The 18,343-nt window shown below is 44.1% G+C and overlaps 1 protein-coding gene across 7 annotated transcripts; it reads right to left on the bottom strand.

Annotated features, from left to right (window-relative positions):
• Positions 1–962: 962 nt before the first annotated feature.
• LOC144132364 (uncharacterized) lies at positions 963–18,053 on the bottom strand. 7 transcript variants are annotated; one of them, XM_077664709.1, is made up of 7 exons: positions 17,649–18,053; positions 16,504–16,627; positions 13,266–13,333; positions 10,352–10,511; positions 7,520–7,676; positions 6,126–6,283; positions 963–1,154 (listed from the first exon to the last, which is right to left on the bottom strand). In XM_077664709.1, the coding sequence occupies exons 2-5, from the start codon at positions 16,569–16,571 to the stop codon at positions 7,544–7,546; spliced, it is 429 nt and encodes a 142-aa protein (XP_077520835.1). In that variant the 5' UTR covers positions 16,572–16,627; positions 17,649–18,053; the 3' UTR covers positions 963–1,154; positions 6,126–6,283; positions 7,520–7,543. The 7 variants fall into 7 exon arrangements, with proteins under 7 accessions (XP_077520835.1, XP_077520836.1, XP_077520837.1 ...); XM_077664710.1 differs by having other exon boundaries at positions 963–1,149; XM_077664711.1 differs by lacking the exon at positions 16,504–16,627 and having other exon boundaries at positions 17,649–18,049.
• Positions 18,054–18,343: the final 290 nt, after the last annotated feature.

The following is an 18,343-nucleotide window of genomic DNA, read 5'->3' as shown; positions in this document are numbered from 1 at the left end:
AGCTCTGAGCAGCCATCCTTCTTTAGGGAACACCGCAGCTACCACTTTTAGGATGTTAGCTCATTTTATGTGCAAGTGATCACCAACAGGACGTTTTTTAATATTCAGCACTCTTGTTTGTGGCCAGAATCAAGACAGCAAGTGTGCGTTCCAAAAATGTTTTGAGGTTGTTCATGTATGCAGAAATCCATGAACTAGCCAATTTCTGTAAGTGCTTACTGCAAGTCGATTAAATATTTGCATTCATGTTGCATAGATGTCTGCTGTTACCTCTCAATTTTATATTGCGCTTTTATACAGGCTCAAAGCTGGCCGTATGTCACAGCAGCCAAGCACCGAACGACAGATGAAAGCTGCATTATTTAAATGAAAAAGAAATTGTGAAGCAGCTTTGCACCTCGTGAAGTACCCCAGTAGCACAAATGGGGCTCTGTGGGCCCGGCACGGGCTGCCCATAGGGGCCCGACGTGGGATATGTGCGGGATTTGCAACTCGGCATCAGGGCTGCCCAGTTGGCTTACTGCATAGCCCCACATGGCTCCGCGCTGGATCCCCTTGGGCAGGCCCGTGCCGGGCTTCCGTGGGCTAGCCCGTGCCGGGCCTCTGTGGGCTAGCCCGTGCCGGGCCACCGTGGGCTGGCCCGTGCCGGGCCTTTGTGGGCTGGCCCGTGTCGGGCCTTTGTGGGCTGGCCCGTGTCGGGCCTCCGTGGGCTAGCCCGTACTGGGCACCCTTGGGCAAGCCCGTACTGGGCCCCTGTGGTTTAGCCGTTCTGGTCCCAGTGGGCTTTTTAGGTGATAACTTGCGGGAAGTCAACAAACGTAACCCATATAAAACCAATAGCTGTATGCCTTTGGGCCCACCGACCCAATTAGACTTAAGGCCCACCTTGCCAACCCAGAGAGGCTTTCTTCACTTCATCAGTATTTTTTGTGTACATGTTACTACTGAAATTACAATGCAAGTAAGAATGCTTCTTATTTATTTATTTGTTTTTGCAAGACATTTTGGGCATTCTTGCATACAAAGCCCCAAATACTGGGGTGAAGGGTCCGCCCCTTCATCCGAACTTTCCGACCACCATCCCAGTCTCTCGCCCCCAGCACGAACGCAGCCACTCTGTTGTTGCCTTCCATGGTGGCTGTTGGGGTTCTGCGCTGCACAGCAGATGTAAAAGTGAACAAATAAACACACACACCAAATTGATATTCAGTATGGTGGATAAAAATCACCTTCCAAAGTATTATAGTCGCATCTTTCAGGAAATGCTTCAAAGCCGTATGCAATGCTACAATGTGCAATGCTTGAAATATCAGCAAATTTCGTTTGCTGTTAATATCCGTAACCATAATAAACATAAATATCCATAATAAGAATAACCGAAAGGTGCATGAGATATTAAAGGAATATAGACACCTAAATTTATTGCGTGCTTTCTTCTGTACAATGATGCGTTAGATAATAAAATACATGGATTACCAGGTAGTACTTGCCTACAACCCCGCTAAATAATTTATAATCAAATGTCTTCTCTCATGCTGTTTTGGTTTCATCGACCGAACGCCGACTGTCGTCAAGTTGATGTTTTGGTCACATGATGCAACTAGAAAAACTAATACAATCACTGATATGTAGCTTTAATTGACTACGACATTTAATCCAGCCTCTTCCAAGACCTGGAATGAGAAAAATGACCTGTCAGCAATAATATAACCGGTTTTTTATGCCTTCTGTGAATTAAACACCATCTACATGTCGCAGTCATCGTTCGACTGATGAAACCGAAACAGCGTCAAGAAGAAATTAAATTGCAGAAAAACTGCACATTGCGCTAGTTGGTGTTGATCCATACAAAAGCGCAAACACACACGGACAATGTAAGAGACGAGACACACAAACCAGCGCTGAACTTACTACAGATTTTTTATTAGGAAGAAGCACGTCATATATACACACACGAAAAAACTGCGCACATGCGCAGTGTCAACAAGACTCCTAGTGCTAGTACAAGGAAAAAACTGCTTTAAAAGCACGTGAATATCTGTAGAACCACTACCCACTAAGTAGCATATTGATTTCTCGAAGCGATAATGTAACAGATGCATACTAACGCACCCATTACTTTTTCTGAAAATATGAAACGCCTCAGCTACTTCTCTAGTGTGCTGGTCAGAATGAGCGAACAAGACATCAGTATCGTCAAAAAAAATGGCGTACGTTTGCACGTGAAACAATGCTTAGCTAGGTTAGTTTCTTTCCTAAAGAATTAGTGTGCTCCATGAGCCGCACGTTAACGCAGCGGCCAATTCGACCTATGTAGGTAAGGCCACAGGACTGAGGGATTTGATATGCTACGCCAGTCTTCTCTTCTAGCCATCTATTTTCATGATTTATGTTGCAAGCATTTCTTCTGCGCCCTTCATGCTTTCTTTGAACTGCCGCCCCCACTCTCTAGCTTGTTATGTGCAGGGAACAGAACCTTTGCCCCATGCTTGCTTCCCACTCTTTTTAATCCGGTGCGATAGCGTGTGGACATATGGCATAACCCACTACCTTTCTTCTCCCTTCTTCCGAACCCTTTTCCAGCCCCGAGGTACTTGCAGACGATTTCAGCTCATGGAGGACTGTCTGCACTTGAAACGAGAACTGAGTCCCAGAAACCAGCTTACCTACATCTGTCTATTTGGGCTAAGAGACAGGACATCATTTTATGATAAGATTTCTTTACTGCCATGCCTAAGCATCCCGTAACGATGCCACTTTTTGCAAGCTTTGAATGAAAGGACCTGTAATTCGAAAGGGACTTTTCACTTCTAGGGGAATACTGCCAACAGACATGGTTGGGTTCGAAAGAGAATTTTAATTAAGGAACTGCAAGACTCTTTCTTGAGGGACTTCATGTGTGAACCTCAGCTCCAACCAATTACATGCAAAACTATGAACATTTGACACAAATTCGGGATTCACGGACCTAGCCAGCACCAGGTAATCATCCACATAACAGAAAATGCATATGCAATAACCGGCTAGATCAGTCTCAACTTTCATATCAACCCTGCTTAGATAAATGTTACTGAGAATGGGAGCTACCTTGGCACCTATGCACACATCCGATTTTTGCATATAAAGACGACCATCCCACTCAACAAACGTGTTACTCAGGTAGTAAGATAAGAGTTAAAGAAAGGATCCCATTGTGATTCCACACTCATTTTGGAACACGCATTCATCGCTCTCATCCGTAATACAATGCTGAACATACTGTATTAGTTCAAAGTGTGGAAGAGAATAAAACAAATCAACCACATCTACACTAAAACCATCACATAGTGCCCGCCTCTGATTTCAGAGGAAATCCGCTACTGCCTCAGAATTACAGTGGACGCCCAATAAACGAAACTCGGTTAAATGAAACTTACGGATAAACAAAATTAAGCAGGGTTACTTGGTTGGTTTCGTATATGTGCAGCAGTAAAATTCTTCGGATAATTGGAACACCACTAACGTGTTACCCTCGGCTAAACGGCACAAAAGTTAAAAATTTGGAATCCTCCTGAGCTTATTTGTGCTCGCATATGTCAGCGGCAGTCTCGCAACCATGAACAAATTCTTCGCAGCCAACGCTATAGCCGGGACAAGCCAATCCAGTAAGTCGCTTGATAATCTTGTTTTTGTTGTCGTTCTGCGTTAGGCCTACGTGCGACCGGTGTTGTCGTTGCGTCGACGTGATGGAAAGCGTTAAGAAGCGGCCGCACAAAGCGCTCTTGCTTGAAAAGAAGTTACAAATTCTGCAGGAGCTTGAGCGAAGTTCCCTTTCAAGAACAGAAGTTGCGAAGAAGTTCGACATCTCGAAGTCGACGCTTTCGCAGATCATGAAAAACAAAGACGTCATTCAAGGAGCTGTCAAGTCTGGGACCTTCGCTTCCAACCGGATGCGTATGAGGACGACACCGTATGAAGAACTTGAAAAGGTTCTTTTTCTGTGGTTTAAGCGTGCGCGGAGTGGCAGTTTTCCCATAAGCGGACCAATTTTGGAGCAAAAGGCGCGGGAGATAGCCCTGCAAATGGGGTTGAGAATTCCTGCGTCAGCGACGGATGGCTTAGCAGATTTAAAAAGCGCCATGGTCTAGTCTTCAAAGCCATCTCAGGAGAAAGTAATGCAGTGAATAGAGAAGTCTGCGCTGACTGGCAACGCGAACGGCTGCAGGAGATTTTAAACAGCTATGAGCCACGAGACGTATTCAACGTCGACGAGATGGGCCTCTTCTACAAGGAGCTTCCATCGAAGACTCTCGCCTACAGAGGCGAAGCATGTACAGGTGGGAAGCACAGCAAAGAGCGCATTACCGTGCTGGTGGGCGCTAATATGGCAGGCGATGAAAAGTTAAAGCTGCTGGTGGTAGGAAAATCGAGACACCCACGTTGCTTCAAGGGCATTTGAAATCTACCTATGGCCTACACTGCAAATGGGAGAGCATGGATGACAACAGCAATTTTCGAAAATTGGCTGCGGGAGGAGGACGCAAGGTTTACGAGACAGGGCAGGAAAGTTGTCTTCATCGTAGATAATTGCCCTGCCCATGGCCAGGTGGAAGGGCTGAAGTCCATAAGCCTTGAATTCCTCCCTGCCAATGCAACTGCTGTCATCCAACCAATGGACCAAGGAGTCATCTAGAACGTCAAGGTTCACTACCGCCGCCAACTGCTTCACCGCATGCTGCTTTGTGCTGACAGTGGAACGGATTGTGTCATTGACTTGCTGTCTGCTATCCACATATTGAACCGTGCCTGGGAACAAGTTCAGGCAACAACAGTGCAGAAGTGCTTCCACCATGCAGGCTTCGAAGCACACGATCCAATAGCCCATGAAGAGGCAGGTACTGCTGATGAAGAAGCAGACACTATACTTAATCAAATAGTGCCCTCTGCCCCTTTCTCACGACAAGACTATGAGGACATAGATGCAAATGTATGCACCTGTCGCGAGGAAAGCCTTGAAGAAATTATTGCAGAAGTGCAAGCCGAGGACCACTCTTCCTCCAGTGATGAGTGCGAGGACCCTGTGCCCAGTGCGGTGCCAGACAGCGCAGCTAGGAATGCAGTTGCACTTTTGCTACAGTACTTTGAACGTGAAGGGAGCGCAGAATTTTCGCAAAGCCTTTCAAATATGCACAGTTACTTTGTTAAAAAGCAACTGAAGAATGTAAAACAGACCACAACTGATTCCTTTTTTCTTCACGCCCAGATCAGTAAGGGCTGGTGCAGTGTAAATAAATATTTCTACATGAAATATGTGTGCTTTGCTTAAATGCAACTTCTGATAAATGGAACACTTTGAATCCCCTTCATGTTCCGTTTAAGAGGAGTCCACTGTAGGTACGAGAAACGGATCCTTTACGCGAAGTGACGACAAATGTTTGCGAAGATAGATAGACACAAACAACTGCCAAGAATTGCGCTCAGATACGCTTGCCCGGAAACGAACTTTAAGCTTGTGCATCTTAGCACTAAAGAAAATTTCTACCACCGATACTGATGTCTTGTTCGCTCATTCTGACCAGCCCACTAGAGAAGTAGCTGAGGCGTTTCATATTATCAGAAAAAGTAATGGGTGCGTGAGTACATCATCTGTTACATTATCGCTTCGAGAAGTCAATATGCTACATAGTGGGTAGCGGTTCTGCAGATACACACATGCTTTTAAAGCGGTTTTTGCCTTTTACTAGCACTAGGAGTCTTGTTGACATCGCACATGTGCGCTGTTTTTCCGTGTGTATATATATGACGTGCTTCTTCCTAATAAAAAAAATCAGTTGTAAGATCAGTGCTGATTTGTGTGTCTCGTCTCTTGGTCCGTGTGTTGGCACTTTTGAACCACCACTATGCAATTAAATAATAAATTATTTAGTGGTCGTACATGTATAGAATGTCTAACGCATGGTTTGAAAGAAAAAAACGCACAAGCAAAAATTTGGTACCTATAGTCCTTTATATTTAGATGGCTACTCAGTAATTGATAACAGAAGTGCTGAAAACCGCACCAGGCAGATTGAAAGTAGCTTTTTCCTGCAATTAGATGGTGTGTTCACAAAGTGCCTATAACCTTCAGAAGATTCACATGTACTCACCAAAAATTGCGCTGTACAGCCGTAGGTTCCTAAATGCTTCTTTTTTGCCCCGCCCCTTCAATGTGTACATAAGGGCCACAGGAGTCTTCACTAGTCTTCATAATAATTTTTGTAGCCTCATCAGCTGGCTCACTCCCAATGAGAGCTAGCTTTTTGATCTGAAATAGATTATACAGATTATACAAAGTGAACTATGCCATGAAAACCATACATTGAACCATTCATAAGACTCCCTCTTCGAGGAACTATGTGCAAGTCAACAAAAAATCAGAAGGATGTAGAACAGGATAATACAGAGGACTCAGAGACCTATGATCACAGTGGTGTGACTCAGCTTAATGATAACAGAATTCTCTGTTGTCTTCTAAATGCCCATCTTTGCATCATCATATTAACTTCCTTTTATGCACGACTCAATGGCATACACTTCCCAAACAATAAGACAAGGAGGAAAAAGTGAAGCCATTACTTTAAGGCCACATTGAACCATGGCAAAATTGTAGTCTGGAGCTAAATGAGTGATGTAAGAACATAACCGTCAGCTGCCACTATGAACAGCAAGGCTAATGCTTGCGCTAATTTCTTGTAGTAGGCTAGATATTATATACAGCAAATCCTCTTTCAAATACACTTGTACAAAATGAAGCTTTCAGGTCTACAAATCCAAATGCAACATGAGGCAATTTCGAAGTCCCAACTTAATCTGAAGTGGACTCACCATATGTAGAGGGCTCAAATTAACCTACAGCTGAACAAAACACTATGCATCAAAATTATATTGAAAGGAATCAATACGTTGCCAGTAGTTCATAGGCACAATTCAAAGAAATGCCATATACCCAGTCGAAAAAAAACACCAGCCCGTTTCTGGTGTTCACACCAAACTGGCTTTTTTAGACACGAGTTCTGGTGTGACTTGTCTGGTGTTCCGACCAGACCAGGATTTTCAGACACGGGTCTTGATGTGGCGTAGTGTGGTGTGCTTTAGTGTGTTCTGGTCTGGTTTTCTGTGCTGTGACCCGGTTGTCTAATACCGGCTCTGGTGTGGTTTCGTTTGGTGTTTCCTGGTGTGGTCGATGTACCATTCGATTTGGTGTGGTTGGTATACCATAGAATGTCTTGATTCAGATGGTGTGAGTTTGGACATACTATCGTGAGAAAAATTAAGAGATCCCAGCGAATGCATGCCAAATGGTGTAAAACAGCAAGCACTCCTGATGTCGAGTCAGGTGCACTAACATCAGATGGCACCTGCACGCAGTTAGGCATAGTATGGCACACACTCGCAGCGTCATAATTTTCCACGATTGTACACTGGAGCATGCACATAACCACATCATTTCTGTTCTTGCCGAAGAGCAAGCACGTATCGTAAAGAAAGAAAAAATGCTCACATTTGCACAAAAGCGTCCTTTGCTTCATTGGTAGACAAAATTGGCAGTATAGTCAAGATGGAGGCCCCAAGCATCATAGCGTGCATCTTTTCTGGCAAAGTCGAATAGGTTGAATTTCTCTGATAGCAGCTTGACTCCAGCTGTGTAGCCACAATGCCTGAAGAACAACAGAACAAAATCACGAATTTGTGTGAAATACACTATAATAATCACGGTGCAAAGACAACCAGCAAATACTGCTATTAAATTTAGCTCAGTGGTGCAATTATACAGTACACATTCAATACGACTCGCAATGCCTCTACAGTAAATCAACTGGCTTCTGCTTTATAGTAAATCAATGCTACTCACATAAAGCAGCCCACTTGCATTAATTTGCTTGAAATCAGTATCTGGATGAGCAAGTATTTCACACTTTCATTCACACAGTACAACGATGAACATGGACAAGAGGGAAGAAACCGAAAAACACTTTGAGGTCCCTCCTCCCTTGCCCCTGTTCATCATCATGCTGTGTGAATGAAAATGTGAATTATTGCATTGTGTTTTTCTTTTGTATTCATAGCTAACTGCATATATTTACAATACAGTTGGGTACGCCTGCATCATAATCTGAATTCGTCATATTTTGGCATTGCAGCTGATATTGAGCATTACAGTCCTTCCAACACAGTCAGGCTTTCTGAGACAATCAACAGCACTCTAGCATCTCCGGTAATTTGATTCATTACCAGGCTCAGAGATACTAGTACTTGGTAGCCTAGAGAAATAAGTTGATATAGAAATTCTACTGCTGCAGAAAACAAAAATAAGAGAAATTAAGGAATTACAGCAATGAATACAAGATGCCCATAAAGATGGGCACAAAAAGGAGACAAGATGTAGTTCGACTAAAAAAAATATCTGATGCGAGTATATTTCAGGGTGACAAAATCCATGTATTGAGACTTTATGCGCACAGGGTGCAGAACTGTAAAGCACTGCATGGCTGGCTGCATCTATTTAGAACACCATTCCTCTTAATTTCTTCCAAAAAAGTGGCAGCAAATCATAAAAAGCCGACTGCGGAAATTTATTTTCAGCTGAATGCCACATACAAAATGACAAGGGTGGAATGTTAATGGTTCGAAAGGTAATCTTAAACAAGATGCGATGAACTCTGGCACTGGTAAAACCCCAACAGAAGCGCAAAAAAAAGCTGCCAGATTATTTTTCCTGCTGAATGTATTAAAACCAAAGCTGCCTGAGCGCACGAGTTTTGTTTAGGTATAGCTTGCTATGCACATCCTGAGCCTCTGGTGCAGTTGACTGCAGATTACCTGCAGACACTTGCACACATACAAAACCCACACTAGATTCTGCGTACTGTGCATTGCCCACTATAGTGCCTAGCACGCCCTGTCTTCCAGTGAGATGCACTTCTTTTGGTGCATCCAAGCGTTAAGGTTCCAGTTGTAAAAAATGTCTGAGTTGATTATGAGTTAAGTCAATAAGTTTAACAAGTTGACTGGTTCTAAGCAGGCAGACCACTTGCAAGATCCGCTTCTCACAGCAAGGCAGAAAACAATAATGGCTTCAGGACACTGTAGTGCAGGGCTCCAAATTAGTTTAGACCAAGTGGGGTTCGTTAAGCTTCGCTGACATTGTATGGCAGACCGGCGCCTTTTCCAAAGTAGCAATGTTTACTGCCACACATATACGTAACTCACTAGTCGCATGATTCCTCCCAACATGTACGCAACAAAATATTGCAACCGCTTCGAGCCATCTCTACAGGCCCCGCTGGGCCGTCCCTGCTAAGTGTGAAAAAAAGTGGCTAAGATATGCTTTGTCATATTCAATGCTACAAATTATTTTTACAAAGCATGCAGCAAAGCTAGCAAAAGAGTGCTCAAGCACACCTATGCTTGAGTAAAAAGTAGCCAAAATCTTTTTACATGTAAAATGAAGTAGCTGAAGTTAGAACATGACTTGTAAAACTGTATGCATAACAGCTAGACAAGAGAGCAGAGAAGGTAAGGGCAAACAGGGGTTCATTATGGGCTACATGATGGACTCTAACAGTCATTTCCATCATGGCATCTGACAGTTAAACAATAGGCCAGCTAGCATTCAATTCAAGCTCATTTTCATGCAAAATGCTTTCAGTGATGGCTACAAGTTATAACATACAAATTTTCGTTGTTAAGTAGAAGCAACCAGAGGATTTATGATGGCAAATGTGGCGGCACTCACGTATGCCTATACTGAATCAGCATCACTTAGGCCTCAGTAGCTAAAATCCAAGCCTCAGGGCAAATGACTGCTAAGTACCATCCATCTTCTGTTTCCAAGGCATGAGAAGTACATATTCGCTAAAAGTTGTTCATTATGAGTAATTTCACTGATTATGCACTGCCGCACTGAACATAGAGCCTAGGCTTTTAAGCTGCTTTTATCCTCACACAAGCTAACTGAACCCATCAATTAACCTCCTGTAAATAAACTTTCACATGAAGACATCTACAATTATTTGATCACGTCTTGTATGTCTTGCATTATCCTTTGTTTGGCGCTTTCATTATATAAACCACTAACAAACCTGAGTCGTAATTCTCACATACACTGATGGAGTGAGTATATGCCCCTGAGATAAATCCAGCTACAGCTAGCAATTACCTCTCAGTGCATCCATTTTTCACACTCCAGCGCACAAAAATACACGAACGAAGAGGATACACACCACGGACACCGGACATAATTTTTGTGCGCTAGAATGATGTCTCATAATTCTTCCCAGAACCGACTATCCCAGCCCTCTATTCTGAACCTTGTTGAGAACCTTTTCCTTGCCTTCCGCTGTCACCTCCTGAGCACTTGCCACTGGAACTGCATAGTACAACTGCTTCTGTTGACCAGATGGGAATGGCAGTTCTCTTGTGAAATACTGCATCCATTGGGATTCCATTCACGGTGTCATACATTGCCTTCTCTACCTTGAATTCAGATGCACCTAAAGGAAAAAGAACACGCATATAAAAATTCTTAGCCATATTTGCAGCCAGGAATATGATAATAATTGTATTTGTATGCTTCACAGCACCAACAGCAGTATGCTTTAACGCCTGTTGAAACAAGAAAGTAGAAACCATTTCGTTTATTACCAACACAAGACTTGCACCTTGATGTTGATGGTGTCATGCAATAGTGGTGAGTTCTGATAGGAGTGTGAAGTACAAAAGGCAACTGCTTGCTTCGAATTTTAGAACATGCAACTTTAACTGCACAATTATTGAAAAGGAATTGACTTCATCCTTGAAAATCGCAGATTAGTATGTGTGGTAGCAAATACTGAAAATAAAAATAGTAGGAGCACTGCCAGTGTTTAAATCAACACGCAGTGACTGGTTTGGTTTATATGGGTTTAACGTCCCAAAGCGACTCAGGCTATGAGAGACACCGTAATGAAGGGCTCCAGAAGTATCGACCACCTGGGGTTCTTTAGAGTGCTCTGACACCGCACAGTACACGGGCCTCAAGAATTTCGCCTTCATCGAAATTTGACCGCTGCGGCTGGGATTGAATTCGCGTCTTTCGGGCCAGCAGCCGAGTGCCATAAACACTCAGCAACCGCGGCGGCATCGCAGTGACTGCTAAGAGCAATTTTCTAATTGCAGTTCTTGCCCATGGCCTTGTCAAGCAAGGCACTAATGCCGTTTGACCTGCAGTAAATCTAATGTATCCTCAACATGCTGCCTAGTTAGCAAAGTTCTTGTAGTCAAAATTGAACGAAACATTACTTATTTTTTCAGCTAGAAGCGCATGAACTATTGAGTCCAAGGCAAACAACTTAGTGCCTTAGAATAGTGTTCAACGAGGGGCCCACACGCAGACACTTGACTTGCCACTGTTTCCTTATACAAAGTAATACAGGAGTGCATGGCCTGTGCTGTTCATGGTAAGAAATACAAAATATAAATAGAAACAAAACTGAAGTGCAAAGAAAAATTAGAGACAAGTTCTGTCATTACACCTTATGTGACACTAGAGAGTACCTATTCATAAAGAAGTAGTAAAATGGTCATTTTGAAATTTTGCACAATCATGAAATTGTCATGACCACAGTCATTATGCCTTTTCTTCACACAAAAGGTTTCCAGCGGCTCCAGTGCACTTCAGTTTCTTTTTAGTGCAGTGCCTTTAAAAGACAGAAATTGGTCAAGGACCACAAAATGGTAATAACTGTGTATCACCATTTTCATATCTATGCTTCATTACTTTTTAACACAACCTCCAATATGACCCACATGATTTGCTGCAGGAGCAGGATTCCAGTGTGCACCACTCACATTCAATGAAGGACCTGGCTGCCTTTTCCAAGTGTTATACTAATTTTCACAATGAAAGTGCCGTTGAGCGAGTTTGACAGCAAGCAAAAACATGATTTGAACCTAATAGCATAAGGAAATATTAAAGTGGTCCGTAACATTATGCTTGTAACAAAACAACTTCAGGTGTAAATACTCATCAAAGTTGCCATCAGATCTCAACTTTGGTGCGCTCATAAAGGGAAGGTGGGGTGCTTAGTTGTAATGACCAATTGTCACGGCTGGTACATTGTGCTACCTACTTCAATGATGAAGGATGTGACAAACTATCCTCCAAAATCTGACATCTGGCATAAAGGCTGAAAAGCAAAAGAAAATGAAGGACCACTAAGACCTGAAATTATTTCCTACTTGAACAGTTATGCACATCATAAAGAAAGCTGACAAACGGCACGAAGTTATACTGGTATTTTGGTCTCAGATGCTCGCTCATTTGAGCCTCAGTATCCTAACTAAAGCAATAAAAAAGACATGACTGTTGAAGGCATCATAAGCTCCTGTAAAGCTCATCAGCAGTGAGAAAAACAAATTCTAACCTTCATAATAATATAAAAGCCAACCAATGAGGCCACTGTGTCAGTCACCAACTAAGAGACAATGTACAAGCCATACACTGTAAATGCACAAACTCTACATGAGAGCAAAGCATGCCCTGCACTTGTGAAACAAATTTGTGTCAATGTAAGATTCTTGGCAACAGTAGGCATCACCATTAATGGCATGTGCTAAAAAGGAAGAGGGCACCTTAATGATGTTGTACAATTTAGAATTCAGCCTTTCAGTAAACTATATTTTGTCTAGTACCATGAGCACCGTCAGAGGAGAAGGCAAAAATGAAAGGAAAGCTGCCAGCTGTCATGAGGCCTGCCACAAAAAAAAACTGAACAGAAGTGGTGCACAAACAAAAAAGAAGGGATAAACTATGCGATTACACAACACAGAATAACACAAGAAAACAGGGCCCTACAAATGAATGAAAAGAGAACAACAAAAAGAAGGTAAGCAGTACTGAACACTGCTAACTCTGCAAATTGAGAACAGTGAAATAGAAAACACCTAAAAAATAAGTTTCAAGGACTATAAAAATGCAACTTTGGTCACATATTTTTTTAAACGCTGCATTAGACATTAGAATACACATCCCCAAATGGTATTTGCCTATCATTAAATAATTTATAATTCCATTTCCTTCTCTGATGTTGTTTAGGCTTGATCAGCCAAATGATGGCTGTGATGCCTAGTTGGCCTTTAGGTCTGCTGAGGCATAGAAAAGGCTACAATATAAATGTTGATATGCAGTTTTAATTCACTACAACACCTAAAACAGCCTGTTTCAAAAGCTGGAATGACAACAAATGCCATAGCAGCAGTTATATTACCAGTTTTCTTGCTTTTGCCATGACCTGAAAACCAACTACACGTCGCAGCCATCGTTCGGTTGATAATACTGAAACAACAAAGAGAAAGATAATTATAAATTATTTACCAGTCATAGAGCAAATATCACGGGGTGGTCCATGTACAGGTGCGGACAGAAGTAAACAGAGCGTGCCACACAAGAACTGCGTGTCAGCGCCGCCTAGCCAAACCAGACGAGAGCTGGAAATCGCCACGCGCATGTGCAGGCCCGCTTCCGGCGCGACCCTCTCAATGCTCCGCTTGCCTCGCATTCGTCCGGCGTCTGTGTCGTGCTGATGATGATCATGATTGGATGGTCGTGCTCTGTGTAGCTAGCGAACATTTCGGAAAACAAAGACCGCTGTCTTGATAAGGCAAATTGCGAGGGGACAGCTCTACCATTAAGCCGCTTCGTTTGAGACAGCTGGAGGCATGTTTGCGCCGCAAACAACCCGCATGTTTCGAACTTTTGCTGCCGCTGTGACTCTGCTGCGTCTCACTCGCAAGCAAACGCGCTCGAAACACTCGGCATGCTGCCGCAGTTTTGTGTTAATTTTCTACAGTTATCACTGATTCGCTTGTTCCTACCAGGCGCTGACGCAGCGCTAGTGTATGCACCCTGCCTGTCTCCCCCGAAACAAACTGCCCCTATAATGGATCCTGCTCTTATCACCACTGAGACAGTGCGCTGCGTATCGCGCTGTCATGTGCGGAGCAGAGCTCATGGTAATCACTTTGCATGCACCTTTGGATCTTAGGATGACTACAAGCACCCGCTGTCTCACCCACATGAATGCCGCGGCAGCTGTGCGTCACTGTTTCGCGCCCCGCGTACGAAATTTGGCATGTAAGTATCCGTGATCGCCCACTAATCAGAGTATGAGCCACGACAGAACCCAGCAAGTGATCCAAACTCTTCTGTACGAGCTGTATTACTTCACAGCTACCGGTTACATATAGACATTGGTCTGTTTGAGAATATAGGTGTGAAAACCCAACAGCTGCATCCAGCACATTTGGAAGCAGTCACTATCCTTGAGACGCTGGATCGCGCTGCAAAAAGCGCCAAGAGCGGCGGTTTCATCTTCTTTTAAGCTTACCTCCTAGGCGAGGTTCCAATGCAGGAGCACTGTGGTGCAGTACAGACACACAGGGCGCATGCTTTGCCACTCCGTCGGTTCCTCGTAGCAGCAAGCCGAAAATGAACAATAACTGTATAAAAGATCCCGAAACTGCAGTGGTGGATCGAGTGCTTTTGAGTTTATTTGGTCTATAGCGAGATGGAAATGAATCCCAGAAGCAACTAAAGTTCGAAGGACGCGCTCTATTTGCAATGGAAACGCGCCACAGCTGTCACAGATGCAACGACATAATGATAGCGTCGCCCCCGCGGGATTTTTGGCTTCAAGGCAGCGGTGTGTGCGCTCCGAAATGCCCGCTCGCTACTAAGGGCGCAACCATCTGATCATAACCATCATCAGCGTGACCCTGACTACGGCCGAATGAGAGGCGAGCGGAGCAATGAGAGTTGCGCTGGTAGGGGGCCTGCATATGCGTGTCGCGATTTTGAGCTTACGTGTGGTTTTGCTAGGCGGCGCTGAAAAGCAGTTCTTTCTTGTGCGGCGCGCTTCTTTTACTTCTGTCCGCGCCTGCACATTAATGTCTAAGGCATTTGAAAAAAGACGCAAGCAAACATCTGGTGTCCATAGTATATGCAGTTTCTTTAGAGCTTTGTTGAACTATGATATCAGGTAGCATGCCGAAAGGCTGAGTCAAACAGGTCACTACAAGCTCCTAATTTCCTGTAAGTGTAACAGAGCAAGTATATTCACTGAACTTGCACAGTGTCATCACCAAGCAAGTGAAATGGCAAAAAAAAATCAGAACTGACCAAGATAATCACAGAGGTAACAATTTATGGTGAACATTCACCTTTTTTCACTTAGCACTTTTAGCTTTTTTGTGCACAGGCTATAGTTCAACAGACCTTGAAGTAGTTTGCAGTAGACGGTGCTTATTTTCCACTCAGATCTAGAGGCAGTAAAAATATTGCAACTACAGTGAAAAGTTCATTTAACAGTACCTCTTGCTGGACTAGTTGGTGTAACATTGTGTAACAAAAGTAAAAACAGCGCGAATGTTTACATAAACAACACAGAAAGAACAGACAGGACGGGCGCTGTCCTGTCTGTTCTTTCTGTGTGGTTTGTGTAAAAATTAGCGCTGTTTTTACTTTCGTTATACAGTGAGAGCCCACAGAAGAGAAGCTGCCAAGCTTTAAGTCCAATTAATGTTTCTCATCTTTGAGGTGCATTCATAGCTGCACTATATAACACCATTCATATTCTTTTCATCAAGTGAAATAAAACGTATTTGCTGGGCCAGTCTCTGAGGAGTGCCATGTGACACCGGCATTACTGCAGAAGCTTGACATGGTTATCCTTCTACTATGAGTGTCTATGAGGAGTGCCATGGCAGATGGATACTAGAGGAAAAAAGAATAAAAGCATTGTTCTCATGCTGTAATATCACCTTAGAATGCTGCCCTGTAGCCCATTACTTCATATTGGCATTTCTTAAAGCCTGGCTGCATTGAAGGGGGTCTCTAGTGACTCGAGAACGGGTGGGGAGGGAACTAGAGAGGGAGAGAGAGAAAGCGGCTGAGCTGAGGCTATGCCATTGTGCTCGCTGTTGCTTTGTAGGCTTGGAGTTGAGCGGCCAGCTCTGGACTCAATCGTGGTATGAGGGTGCGGGTTTCCCTTTTTCTTTCACCCTGTGTGTTGTGCTGTCAACGTTGCATTTTTTGCGTTTTGGCTATAAGAATACGTGTTAATGATTCTTGCTAAAAATCACCACGAAATTTTAGAAACGACAGGAGAAATGTTTCAACCACCACTAACAAGAAAAAGAAAATTGGTTGATTGCTTCGGATTCATACGCTCCTTATAAGCATTCTAGTACAGGAAGTCTCAGATTCCTCGCTAGTTCTGTAAGGGTTCCGAGGCCAGCCGAGACACCCCTGTTTATAAGCACTGCTTCTTTCTGAGCATGAAACTGGAACTATCTGATGATGAGCTATTGAGAAGAGACACACACGTTATTTTGAATAGGGGAATGCCAATACATGCCATCAACGTTCTGGTCCAAAGCAGACATTGCAACACACTGATCTCAATGCAGAGGTGAAAAAAAACAGATCTGAGAAAACTCGACGCATACTTGTGCTCTGCAATGTATGCTGAACAGGCACAGAAAAGAACAGCCCCAAATCTCGACAGTGAAGACATCTTCTCCGATGAAGCTCTTTTCAGACCTCTTCATTACTGAAGAGAAGGCACTTCACCTGCATAACATAACTTCCAGCTGTGTATTTTGCACCCACAATGCCTGGCACTTCCTGATAATTATTTGTATTGCTGGCATTTCACACAACCACATGAAAATGTGTAAACAGCCAAACTTCAAATACATAACGCCACTTGCCCACACTAGTTTTTATGATCAGCTCTGTACTACTTAGGTTATTTAAAACAACTTAATTTGAAAGGGTTACAAAGCGCTCTTTTTCTATGGCTACTTCTTCGTCATCATTTAGCAATGACTTTTATTCACGGCCGCCAGCAACTAAAAGAACTTTACAGCTGCAGGCAACGGTACCAATGTTAGAAAAGTGATCGAGCAGGCAGCTACCTGTTGTGGTATCGCAGTGACACGTCGCTTCAATTCACTCAGTCGCTTGCATGCCTTGACGCGTCACACCCCTCCCACTCTGAGCTTGACAGCTGGTGTAATCGGCTCGTAGAGGTGTGTTCTAACCTTAAGACGCCACATCAGATTACTATAAAGACGCACATACGCGTAGCGAATAACAGAACGCTAAACAGACCGAGCGGCGCACGCTATCGGCAATTCGCAACGGGCCGATACTGGCGTCAAAAACACGCTTGCAGGCAGTGCACCATCACGCCCCACGTCGAATAATGAACAGGAAGTCGGGCAGCCACCTTAACAAAAGCCCAAAACATAGTCACGCGCCTTGCTGGGCGGTATACAATTGCCACATTTACATTTAGGACTCCTACGCGAGCCTGCCATTCAGCAAACGCATCTATGCATACACCTCGGCGCTCGCGTCGCAACGCATACACTGTGAACACTGACGGACCAGCAGTTTGATGATTCGATGTGGAATGCACTTTGCTGCCGCGGAAACAACCAGTGACTCACACGCAATGCCGAAGGGAAACGAACAGGACAGAGCTGACAGAGCCTCGTCCCTTCCGCTCCTTCTCGCCTTTGCGCTCGCTCGTTTATTTTCGCGGTCACAAATTGCACGCACTCTTGCGCTACAATATGGGTCTCACCTGGAAACGAAGACTACGAATTCCAGTAACAGCTTTCTTCTCTTCCTTTGCGGCTGCTATGGTTGAAGTCGAACGTGTTGTGGAAACGAGGACTCGACGCATTCCAGTAACCGCTTTCTTCTCTTGCTTCGCGGTTGCTACGGTTGAAGCCGAACGTGTTGTCAATATGAAACGGCTCCATGCTTCTCGGCGTGGTCACTTTTCACAACGTACGCGAACGGCTGCATTGCTGACACGCGGCGCAAGCTACTATAAGCAAAAAATCCAAACGGAAGTTTGAAGGAACGATTTTGAAATCAGACACAAACAGCACACGAACAGCAGCAGCACGGAGCACGGCACGGCGCGGCGTAAGGCCTAGCCGGATATCACTCCGGAAATGCACCGAGGGAGAGGAGGGGAGGAGGGTGTGCTGCGTCCTGCCACGTGACCTGGCAGCAGCGCGCTGGATTTGAACGGCGTTGGGAAGCACGCTAGGCGCTGGCGCGTGGCTATTAGCGTGGCGTCATGGTAAATATATACTGCAAACTGTTACAAAATTGCAGCTAGACTAAGGCGCTCCGCGCCTCCGTGCATCATTGCCGTGCAGTTTTCATGTCAAAAGCAGGCGACAATGTTTCAGCTCCTTGCAGAACAACTTTACATACTGTTTTCTTAGCTTTTCTCTTTTCTTTCTGGTCTTTTGCCGACCGGAT

Source organism: Amblyomma americanum, chromosome 5, assembly GCF_052857255.1.
Source record: "Amblyomma americanum isolate KBUSLIRL-KWMA chromosome 5, ASM5285725v1, whole genome shotgun sequence".
NCBI lineage: Eukaryota > Metazoa > Arthropoda > Arachnida > Ixodida > Ixodidae > Amblyomma > Amblyomma americanum.
The sequence above is the reverse complement of the archived record's forward strand: the minus strand, read 5'-3'. Positions and strand labels throughout refer to the sequence as shown.